The 12,416-nt window shown below is 37.0% G+C and overlaps 1 protein-coding gene across 6 annotated transcripts in view; it reads right to left on the bottom strand.

The window, feature by feature from the left end:
- Positions 1–12,416, bottom strand: part of mpp7a (MAGUK p55 scaffold protein 7a) — a 142,714-nt gene that overhangs the window by 42,267 nt on the left and 88,031 nt on the right. For all 6 annotated transcript variants that reach the window (XM_067368618.1, XM_067368617.1, XM_067368616.1 and 3 more), the window contains 5 exons: positions 5,379–5,460; positions 5,136–5,221; positions 4,718–4,792; positions 1,738–1,934; positions 690–754 (listed from right to left, as the gene is read on the bottom strand). In XM_067368618.1, coding sequence (XP_067224719.1) covers positions 690–754; positions 1,738–1,934; positions 4,718–4,792; positions 5,136–5,221; positions 5,379–5,460 — 505 coding nt within the window. The remainder of the gene's footprint in view (positions 1–689; positions 755–1,737; positions 1,935–4,717; positions 4,793–5,135; positions 5,222–5,378; positions 5,461–12,416) is intronic.

The raw sequence follows: 12,416 nt of genomic DNA, 5'->3' as shown, positions 1-12,416 counted from the left end.
GTACTGAATTTTGAGATTCCAGAAATTGCAAGAACAATGTTGGAAAAAGGAAATGTTAACATTTTCAACCAATTTAGTTAACAGAGTTGAATTATCTTAATATATTATTAATACTTAATTTCTTTAAATGCTTTTAAGTCATTTTTTGGTACCTCTGAAAGTGGGCCCCATCCCCTAGCTAAGAACCACTGTTCAGTTTTTGTAATTTAATTAAAACTGTTGTTGCAAATTATGATGATATGTCACCGAGATAATGTTATCTAGTAGGCTAACATGGGTGAGGTTTGTGAAATTTTCAAAAATTATTTGTAACCACCTTGAAAGTACCATTAAAAATGTGAAACTACAAACCAAACAATAATGTTTTGCATCATATGCTTATTGCTTATAATGTTTATGAATGTTACATTATATGTGCAGAATTTCCAGGTTGTTTTGTAAAGAAAAACACACCTTTGTGAAGTGAAATGATGCTAAGTACACTTAAATTTTAATGGGAAAAAATACAAATATTTCTATATTTGTATTTCTATACTTTTCTATATATTCTTTTGTGGTGGGGCCACAACTAATAGCCCGACTGAGCCAGTAGGGGAAACAAATCTTATTGTTGAGCCCTGGTGTGTATATATATGTTTGTTTTAGTGGTTGTTTTAGTTGTTGCATGATTGTTTGTGTGTGGTCCTTACAGAATCTTTTGCTGGGGGTCCTCTGAAGAGTTGTGACGGTTGTGGGTTTCCAGACTGCAAACCTCCTGAAGGAAGTGAGAGAGAAAAATAAAGAGCTATAAGAACAGTGTTTGGGACTGACAACTGCATTTAATATTTGTGAGTGAGAAGCAATTTCCCCTATCAAATCTAAATCATCAGACAACAGTGAGTAAGGGAGTATGTTTAGTCTTTAAATTCCATGTGTCAATCATTTATAACCAAAATTTGTAAACGTAACTTAATGATTGGTAATTTAGCACTTCAAACCCAACTGACAACCCTATTCTGTTGCCATAAGCATAGCTGTAACAGACACATGCAATAAAATCAGATTTCACAGCCGTAAGGGGATTACTAAACTCTTAACTACAATGCAGAGCTACCTGCCTAAGTATCCATTAGTGTGTGTGTGTGTGTGTGTGTGTGTGCGCGTGTGTGTGAGAGAGAGAAAGAGAGAAAATTGTCAGCCAGAAACAGCACTTGCTACTGTACATCTGACAGGTTCAAAAATATGTTTTACTATTGAAAGGTACTTTTTTTTTTTTTCAAGAGAAACAGAGCAAAGAAAATATTTCCTAAGGTAGCACACATGTGCATGCACGTCAGAGTCCACTTTACGAAGAAGAACGCCACTGATGTGCAATTTTCCGTGCGTGGACGTCCAAAGTGGATGTGAACCAGTGCTATCATTGTCTGTCATTACTCATTCCAGCCCAGACAGCCACGGAAATCCAAAGTATTTTGGCTGAGCCCTCTTGCACAAAAAGGGAAAAAAATGACAAGGAATACAAAAAAAGTCAGAAAAGTCATTCCTTTCATAGTAGGGAGTGAAAGTCAGGTTGTAATGGAGTGGAAGAAGTCTGGAATGATCGAGAGACAGAGAGATGGATGCATGAAAGGAGAATATGATATATGAGGGGGCTGGACAGAGGGCGGACAGGATGATGGAGTCAAGGAGTGCTGTTGAATTTAAAACTGGTGATAGTGGGAGGAAAGGAGCAGGGAAGAGAGAAAAGCATTGGCTAACCTCTCCTGGAAGTGTTTGGAAGGGATGAGTCCAGCTCGCGGGTTGCCATCGCCCTCAAGTTTGGCCTGCCACCAGGTGGCATCATCCTGGCTCATAACCTGCAAGATATCTCCCTTCTTGAACGCCAAGCCTGCCTCCTTGCAAGGGATCGCCTTATCGTCAGCTGGATTGTAGTCAAAAAGCGCCTTTACAAACATCTGAAGAGCAAGAGAGAGAGAGAGAGAGAGAGGGAGAGAGAAACAGCTTCAAAATGAACATTAAATGGATTAAAATGAAATGAAAGATGAAATTCAAATCACATCTGCTCCATCCCTCTCTCTAAATAATGACCAAATCAAGGTGCATTTTGGATAGGCTTACTTTCCACACATACACATGTAAAATCTTCTTGGAAATGCTATGCGATTCTCATTAGCGCTTTTCTAACGAAGGAGATCATGAGGTGTTTAGAGGATTGGAGTGATTGAGCAGATGTATCAAATAAATAAAAAAGACAAATAAGAAAGTAAAAGGTTACTGAGAGCAAACGGAGACAGCAAAGTCCCCAAAGCACAGAGCAGTGGCTTGTGTTGATTTAGAGAGCTGCGTGTGCCATACAGAAAAATGATGTTACAGGGGAGAACATTCCCCACAAACACACCAATACATCCTGAGGGAACGCTTCATCTCTCAGTCTCGCACTCCATCATTTTTTTATCCCTCTTACACATGTGCAGCCAATTAGCAGCACTTCAACATATTCATTACATGTGTAGAAAACAGTAAACTATGGTCACTGGATAACACACACATGCGGGTTATGACTGAATTTAAAACTGAAACATATTTAAACCATTACAGCACAGTAAATGAATAAAATAGACCTGCAAAGAAATGGTACAGTCCTCAATTACAGCACAACACTCAAAAGTTTGGGGTCAGTAAGATTTTTTTTTTTTTTTTTTTTTTATAAAGAAATACATTTTATTATTTTATTCAGCAAGAATGAAATATAAATTGATCAAAATTCCACATATTTAAAATAAATGCTTTTTTCTAATTTTCACAAAAATAATACAAATGTTAAGCAGCACAACAGATATCAACATTGATATTAATGAGAAATGCCATTTAAAAAAATAGCACATTAGAATGATTTCTGAAGGATCATGTGACACTGAAGAATGGAGTAATGGATGCTGAAAATTCAGCTTTGACAAATGAATTACATTTTGAGATATATTAAATAAAAAAAAAATATTTAAAATTTAAAATTATATTTTACAATATTACCGTTTTACCATATTTTAATTAATTAAATGCAGCCTTGAGACTTTTAAAATAAAACATAAAAATAAACTACAGATCCCAATCTTCTGAATGGTAGATTACATAGAGGCATTTTAGGCACATGCCTGATGTTAACATGTAGGCCAGTTTGTATCAAGTCTTTATCATGTTCTAACTCAATTCTGTTGGAATCACTTAAGTGTCAACAGTTCTGACTAAAGTTTTGTGTAAGCAGCATGTGTAGAGCACTGCAAATCAGTCTTTGAGGTTTCATGTGGACAGCAGACTGTGAGGCAGAGCTCACTTGGTTTAGGACCAGATCGGCATAGGCTGTTTGAAAGCTGGGAGGTTTAGTGCAAATAATTTGTGTTGAAGACGAATGGGAAAAAAAGTTCATCTATCAAACCAGCAGCCCGTAGTACATATACAGAGAAAAATCCCCACCAACTGAGTAGAACATTCAGGCCTGGATTGGCTAATGGGTAGCACCGGAAGAATTCCTGGTGGGCCGGTCTGTTTTTTTGGCCACGAGGGCCGGTGTTGTCACAGCACTGGGTTGAAATATGGATGCTCTAGAAACTGTCGAGGCAGCCAAATGTACTAAACTGAGTACCTTTTCCTTAAATCCAGTGGTGGATGGGTGTCATGGGCAACGGCCCAGGGTGGCATCTTGCCGGGGACGGCAAGGGGCACTCGCGCGAGAAAAAAAATGCATGCGCAATCTGGGTTTTACCGCTCAAATTTGCACATAACATCAGTGATATCATGTCACCACGAGGGTCAATTAACCAGGTCAGGAGGGACTCAAGAGTGTGCGCAGGGAGAAGAACTCTCACTCAAAAGTATACAAGAAGAAGGGATGAGGTGACGTCTATAGAGAGAGCGGGACAAGTTCTAAATCAACACTAAATTATGTTAAGAAAAATGGTCTGAGGCACCGGAGGCAAATTTAGGTAGCCTAAATAAATAAAAAGGAAGAGATCAAACCTGCAAATGATAAAGGCATGTATGCAGCTATTTCTCATATTGTAATAATAGTAGGAAAATAATAAAATATGGTGCTATATTATTATGCTATGTTGCTTGCTAATATGCTACAAATATATGCTAAAATTCATTTTTCTGTCCAACTAGCTTACATAACCAGACAGTAAAATGTGATTTTGTAGGATAATGTATCTTTTTTTTAAACAAACGTGATATCGCTCACTTTAATATTTTTACTGTAAAGTTGTGCAGTTTTGAGGGATTTATGGTATTTTTTGTTATTTATAATACTTGTATATAAGTATATACATTCATATTTATATATATATTTATATATTTATATATTTATATATATATATATATATATATATATATATATATATATATATATATATATATATATATATATATATATATATATATATATATATATATATATATATATATATATATATATATATATATATATATATATATATAAATAAAAAAAATTATATATATATATATACTTATATACAGTGCACTATTGCAGACTTATATACTGAGGTTTTAATTATATTATTTTAATATAGTCAGTCGGGAATTAAAGTGGGCCGGTCTAAGGCATGAAACTCCAGGGCTGAAAATGAGTCCCGCTCCATCCCTGAGAACATCCCATATCGGCCATCTCTTTTTCCTAAACAGTTTGTCAAGTCTGATCGGCAGTAATTATGATGAATTGTACCTTGGGCTCTTTGCTTTGTGCATCCTCTTTGATGCCTGGGACCACTTTAAACGTGATGGCACCTTGCGACTGGGACTGTAAACAGAGCAGAATCAACAAAAAGACACAATCATCAACATTTTTAGTAAATTAAATGAATAATGTGCACTGGTGCATTCATTTTGTATTTTTATTTCATAGTTTTTCATTAAAATCATTTTCTCTAGCTAAAACTTATTTTTTTTTAATTTCTCCTGCAATAGCAAGGTGGAAAATAATATTAACCAACATTAGATTCTAAGCCTATAATGTTTAACACATTTATGGTCAAAATTCCCACTGGATAAAATCCTCTTTTCAAAATATTCTGTTATATTACAAACCATTAAACATGCTGTTAATGGAAATTCTTGTTGTCTCTTCACAAATGCACACATACCAGGATGCGGATTACTTCCTCTGGTTTTTTGTCCTCTACAGGGATACCGTTGACCTCTTTCAGCTCATCTCCGACATGTATCAGCCCTGGATGCAACAAAGAGCAGTGGATAACAAGAGAAGTTAAGAGACCACAGTTTATTCAGTGTAATAAGCCATCTCAGGCTTTTTGTAAACAAACTAAACATCTGGGTGCTATTAGGGTACATTTATGCAGAGAGAGAAGAGGCGCATCAGTGCTCACCACTTCTGTCTGCTGCCCCGCCCCTCATGATACGTGCCACTATGATCGCTCCACTGCGTTCATCCTTCTTTATGGTGGCACCCTGTAACACATATACAAAGAGTCAACAACCACACTTAAAGAAAACACACAATTAACAGTGACCAGGTAGATATGCACATTATATTCCAATTGGACTTCACGTTAGAATTAGAATATTAGAATATCCCATTAGAATATTCAACCACTGATTCGACACAAAAGATTCGTAAAGCTTCGAAGCTTCATAAAAGCAGTGTTTTGAAATCACCCATCACTAGATATTGTTGAATAAAGTCATTATTTTGTTTTTTTGGCACACAAAAAGTATTCTTGTCACTTCATAACTTTAATGTTGAACCGCTGTAGTCACATGAACTGTTTTAAATATATCTTTAGTACCTTTCTGGGTGTTTGAAAGTATAAATTAACTTGCTGTCAATGCAGGCCTCGCTGAGCCATCGGATTTTATTAAAAATACCTTAATTTGTGTTCTGAAGATGAAGGAAGGTCTTACGTGTATGGAACGAGTAATTAATGACAGAATTTTCATTTTTGGGTGAACTAACCCTTTAAACTTCGGGTCTTGCACATCTGCCATGTTTGTAGTTTCCAACACACAATGGGTCTCATTCATGAAACACGAGCAGAACGAATTTTTGTGTAAATCGTGTGTAAAGTGGTTCTGGCGTAAATTTTCGGATTCATTAAAATGTTCGTATTTTCCAAATGTTAGTTGGTACGAAAGAAATCTACACCTGCTCCCAGCCACGCGTAAATAGTGTTTAACATCCGAACGTTTTGCTCATTAATAAGGCTGCATTTTAATTCACCTTAATAAGGTACATATTTACACAGCATTTTGAAAAAATATTATATATAGTAATTACGTATGAGCCAGTAATAGCATCTGCAAACGGAGCACTTTAATCAAATAATTAATTGATTTCAATAGGGCTGGGCAAACTAATGGCCCCAAATGGCCAAAATCCTTCGTTTGGTGTCATAATATGATGCCCATATATAGTTGTCAGTCGGATTTAATGGGCAGGATTTATGGTAATTGCGAATGAGCGTGCACGCGCGTCCCATTTACGACTGATTGGAATTCATTAGCACACACACATTTCACTATCACTTCTGACGTTTACGAAGTACTTGTGAATCAGGAGAAGAGTTTACGGGAAGGTCTCTTTACGCGCAAAACACTCACTTATTTACTCGTATATTTACGAATGTTTCATGAATGAGACCCAATGGGTTCTGGGCAATACTAGAAAATAGAGTGTGCACAAATCTGCACTTCAGATTCTAATAGTAGACTATCCAGTATCTTTGGAATACTCATTTCAACATACTACAATTTGGGACACATTCATTCTAATTTCAAATACTATTTAACATCGATAGTATGCAATTTGGGATGCAGCAAGTCAGTCGTTTCACTCCAAGACAATAAATTACCACCAACTACTGACATAACTATGTAGAGGACTTAGTGAAACATGATCCCTACAATCTGTCTGCACAAAAACAGACAACAGAGTGATACAAACACTGAAAAGGTCCAGTACACACACATGGCCAGTGAAACATTCAATATGTGTGCATGTGATTTACTGTGCATGTGATTTACTGTGCATGTGTGCGCAATTAAGTGCTCTGTTAATGTGTGTATCCAGCCATACTCCACAACAGCTTAAATGGCTTAAATGGACTGCTATGACTGCCAAAACAGGAATGCAAAAGAACCAGCTATCCATGGCACTGATCTGCCAACAATATGCCAGCCCGGTGTGTCATCCTGCCGCCATACATACTCATACGTTACTGTAACGGAGACACATGTGGCCAAACGCTCACAGCATGGGCTGTCACCACACACACACAAACATAGTGAAATTAGACAGCAAGACTAAGACAGCAAGATTCCTAGCAGGGCCATTCACACACAGACAAACATGTCAGACAGTTTGAGCTTTAGTCTGCCTTTTTATTTCACACTCTGTTTTCTGCATCAGTGTCTCTGAGGTGGTTATTATTTCTAAAGCATCCTTGACAGTGGATGAAGGTGCAGAGCTGTTCCTTTAGTGTACATGTGTGTTTAAAAACTTATCAGGGTTTTTACCCCACCCCACCTGAAAGAGGTGAAAAAACTGCCTTGACGAAAGTTGGCACATCAATAGGATTCTCAAAAACACACACATTAAAAGATACACACACACACGGTCCTCTTCTATCTGTATTACCTCAGTAAGACCAATTATCTGCTGTCAAAGTCGTTTTGATGACTTGGTAATGATTTTGCAATGTCATCATCAGGACTAATACATTAGCTCAAGGTCCTCATCTGATGTGTTAAACACAGCCTCTATGATGGAAAGTGCAGCCATTTGTCAACGATCCCTTCAGAAGTCTATGAATATTTCCTGTTGATCAAATAATTGGACCAATTTGGTGACCTGTAAGAACAAGGAGACGATTGGCCCAGAGCTTTGGGAGGTAACAGAAACCAGTGATCAGCTTAGCTGGTACATCTCAACGTGAGATAAAGCAGTGGTGTTAATGACACACATGAGGGAGACAGAGAGAAAGGGAGCAAAGAAAGAGAATCAGACCACTGACATGCCATTAAATTTGATAAAGTGAATGGTAGAACCTTTTTGCTTGATCAAAATGTCAATGATTTTAATAGAACATCACTGAACAGACTTACTGAACTGTCCCGTTTAATCGAGTGTGGAAGCCGTTTTTTCCAATGTGTTGAAACAGATCATTATTCACTCAACACTATTTTTCTTTCAAACCAATAAATCACACTCAACACCATTGCTCATAGTGCAAGTCTTGTATATACATAATGCTTCTATAAGAGATAAAGGCAAAACACTGATTGATTGTCACTTCAAATCAAACATTAGATCTTTCCAATTTCCTTTCTAATCAATCTAAACCTTAATGACTAACAACATTCTGCTATGCTAACACACAGGTCAGAAGCCAGGTAAACAGCCCATACAAACCTCTCACAAACTCACACACTCTGAGCTGCTCACATCTGAGGCCTTGTTTAGAGCTAGCTCTCAGATGGAAAGACAAAACAGGAAGACACCAATGGGGGGGGGGGAATGGTCAATTGAAAAATGTGTCAATTCAACAAAAAAAAAATCAAGGTAGGCATACATTTTTCTCTTTGTTCAGTGACAAAAAAAGGGTACAAAAAAATAAATAAATGAGCAAAAAAGATTGATATGCATTAAAGCAACTGAAAATTTTCTTTGTGTTGCTAGAGGTCACCTATTCAAAACAAAGGCGTAGCTTGATGACGCCGACATTGAGCGTGGAATCAAGGGAGTTGTCGTCTTGACCTCACAGCCGGTAGAAAAGAATCTAACAGGACTCGGGCAGAAATCATGTTCATGGATGAGATTATTAACATTACTGTAGTATGAAGCAGAGCAGGACAGAGTGCTGTTGGAGCTGAATGAGGCTGCTGGAGCGATTGCTAATGAGAGACGAGCGCGACACACTGCTCGAGAGCAGCTGAACTTTTATTATGCCACAGTCGCTGCTACTGCTTCTTCCGGTCAAGCTTGTGTGGGCGAACACAGCGCTGTTTATCATATTAGATGCATTTGAGTGTATAACATCATTTAACGTTATAAAATGATGTTATAACGTTACTCTGTGCGTTCGTTCGGCAGCTGCTACGAGACACTTGTTGCACACTGCAGTAAGCTAGATCGACATTAGAATATCATATTAATAAATGCTGGATGACTTGTGTTGCTAAATGGCATGCAATTAATTTTAAAACATTTTATGACTGAGAAAATGCTCTATTACTGTTACTAAAAATAAAACTGCATCTGATTATGCTGTGTTAGCCACTTGACAAAATAGTGTCATTTCTCTGAGGCATGGTAAAACATGGTACTCGCAGAAAATCAAGAACACAAGATTCAAACAATAAGACTAAACATGTTGAGCTACATAATGATTAGACTATAAATGTATCCAAACAGTTGTTCCCTTGTCTAATAAAACATAATATATTAAAGTTTTAATATATTAAAATCTTTGGTGTTTCTACAAATAAAAGGAAATCAAGAGTAACACAGGAATTATGTCATTGATAGGTGACACACTAACACGGTCTGTGTCCTGGTTAAAATCTCTGGATTTAAACATTCTTGGAAACATCTGGGATAATGTAAGAACACAAGTCATCAAAATATATAACACTGTTCTAGTGGTTTTTGGGTATTTTAATCCAAAAATCTTACATATTGTACCTTTAAGCTTACAAATGACTGAAGTTCATTTCTCTTTGTGAGAGCATAAGCTGACATTCAGCTGCAGGTTTGGCCTGAGACAGACATCACTGCCTCAAACATGATGGACTTCCTCCAATCACACACAATGCTGAGAGAATAACCAAACTCATCACGCAGGCACAATTTACCCATTAGGAACTCTACCTCTGTTAGTCATCCTTGCAATCACGCTCACACAATCCTCACAAGTGCAACTTCATTTTCAGAGTAAGGTCGCTTGTAATAGGCAGCCGGAGGAAATGACCAGGTTCTTTGATTGAGCATTTTCAAGGTTTTCTTATTTCCTCTTGTTGCCGAGGTCTGCCCATTAAAACACGCTCTATAAATAGACTTTAATGAAAAAGTTTTCCTCTAAAATGATGAGAGGGAGAGAGGGAGAAAGCAGAAACTGAGATGGAAGAAAAATTAAGCAAGTTAGAATAAGAGGCCGCGGCTCCCTAAATTACTCATCAGTAACGTGACCCACGGCTGCCAGTTGTGGAGGTGATCAGCTCCATATGCTGAAACTCTTAGCACATAAATGCTTATGACTGTTATTTTAAAGCCGGCCAAAAGTTGATGGCTTAATCTGTGCAGAGCTCAGAAGGACAGCAGTCATTCTTTAGGACAATGGTTCCTAAACCTTTTACAGTGGTGTACCCCCTTGAAGCATTTAAAGTGGACCTATTATGCAAAATTCACTTTTATATGGTGTTTGAACATAAGTGTCAACAGTGTGTGTACAACCACAACCACCCTATAATGGTTAGGAAAAAAAATAGCCACTCCTCTTTTTTTAATCCCCATTAAATCATACGCAGTGTCCCAGAACAAGCCATTTGCAGAATGTAGCTTTTGTGACATCACAAATGCTTAGGCATTCAACGGCTGACAGACTCTGTCCTATTAGCATAGACTCCTATTAGCATAGACGCCATGTTTATCTCCTCACCAGAGCATTTAACAGCAGCATTCAAGTAAAAAAAAAAATTCTTATTAAAGCAACTTCTAAACTTATTCAATCAAGAGCAGTGAGTGATTTTCTTTTTGTTTTGTTGTTTGATTCATATTAACAGCATATACAGCAGTAGGTACTGTATATTATGCTGCTTCACTTTAATACACAAATCTAATATGCACATGCAATTCATTTACTTGCCGTTTACATTCACATACATAAACGACTGTTTATGTGAACTTTGTGTGATTTTGACATAACCATGTGTGTATTTGGCAGTTTAAGTGCAATAACACGTGAAAGAGTTTAAATCTCGTGGGATGCACGGTCTGACATGCATCTTTATGTGTGCGTGCTTCGGATGCGTGTGCTCAGAATACTGTATATCAGAAGTTTAGACTGATATGGCTTTAAAACATACAGAACTGCAATTTAACGCGAGTTTCACCGCAATAGAGATAATCAAAACCAAACAGATGATTTGGTTTTTGGCAGAGCATCCGAGGCACAAGCTGTAGGCTCAGTCCCCTTCCGGAAAGCCGGGTGGGGAGCAGCAGCTCATTTGCATTTAAAGATACAAGCTGTAAAAGCATGTTTTTCCTTCCACTTCCACATTTACAACATGGTATAGTGATCTTTGGGGTATTTTGAGCTGAAACTTCAGACACATTCTGGGCACACCTGAAATTTATATTACATCTTGTAAAAATGGGCATAATAGCTCCAATTTAAAATCCTTCTGCATACCCCCTCTCTTTCCACCTTTATTAGGGACAATATTTGCCCCCTTAAATTGATTTACAAGTGCATTTTTTACCTTTATGTAATACAAATTTTTCCAACCCTGTTTTATGTCATATTCTTAAAATTAATAAAACCATAAATGATGGTAAAAAAAAGCATTTAAATATTAAAAATAAAACCACTAGTAAGTGGCAGCAAGTGACTGTCTTAATAAGTGAGTTATTGAGTTATTCATTCATACAGTAACTAAGCAAGTGGCTGTATTTATGAATGGGTCATTAATCATTGACTTTCCCGATTGATTTAAAGCCGCAGATTCATTCATTAATGAAACACCGCTTTGTGTTGCTTGGTGATGCACAAAAGGTTCTGCTCTTGGCTTTCCTTTTTTCCTTTATTATTTTGCAAAATACAATATTGACAATACTGTGTTTAAAATGTATGTCACTTAATACTACCTTTGTGTTTGTTGAAATGTTGCATAAAATCGATGTCACATTGGCATTCATGTGGATATTTGGGAAAATTCCTTTCTTGCTCATATAATAAATTATCAACATTAAATTGCGAGGCCAGCTTGCAGTGTTAGTAGAGCATTGAAACTTGCGATTAGAGTAAGGGGTGTTACTTTTCTGAAACACTCAAAGTGGTTGACCAATCACAACACACTGGTCCAACATGAAGTGTCTTTCCTGTCATGTTTGATTAATCCACACTTTTAAATGGAAGTGTATATATTATATATGTAGTGAAATTGCAGGTTGTTAACTTATGGGGAGACCTGTGCCAGTAATGGTCATTGAGGTTAATGGGAAACTAATGGATAAAGTATTATAGACCTCCTTGGTGCATACAAATGTAATAAGCTTTCTCGAACACACTCTGACATCATAACATAACTTTTTCAAATGGCATTACAAAGTTTGAAGTTCAGATCATTTCAGCAGAACCTAAGCTCTAGCCATCAAGGCAGACCTGAAAAAACAAATACAAAGGCCCGTG

This window comes from Chanodichthys erythropterus, chromosome 19 (genome assembly GCF_024489055.1).
Source record: "Chanodichthys erythropterus isolate Z2021 chromosome 19, ASM2448905v1, whole genome shotgun sequence".
Taxonomy (NCBI): Eukaryota; Metazoa; Chordata; class Actinopteri; order Cypriniformes; family Xenocyprididae; genus Chanodichthys; species Chanodichthys erythropterus.
Note: the sequence above shows the minus strand (reverse complement) of the source record. Positions and strands in the feature narration are given on the sequence as shown.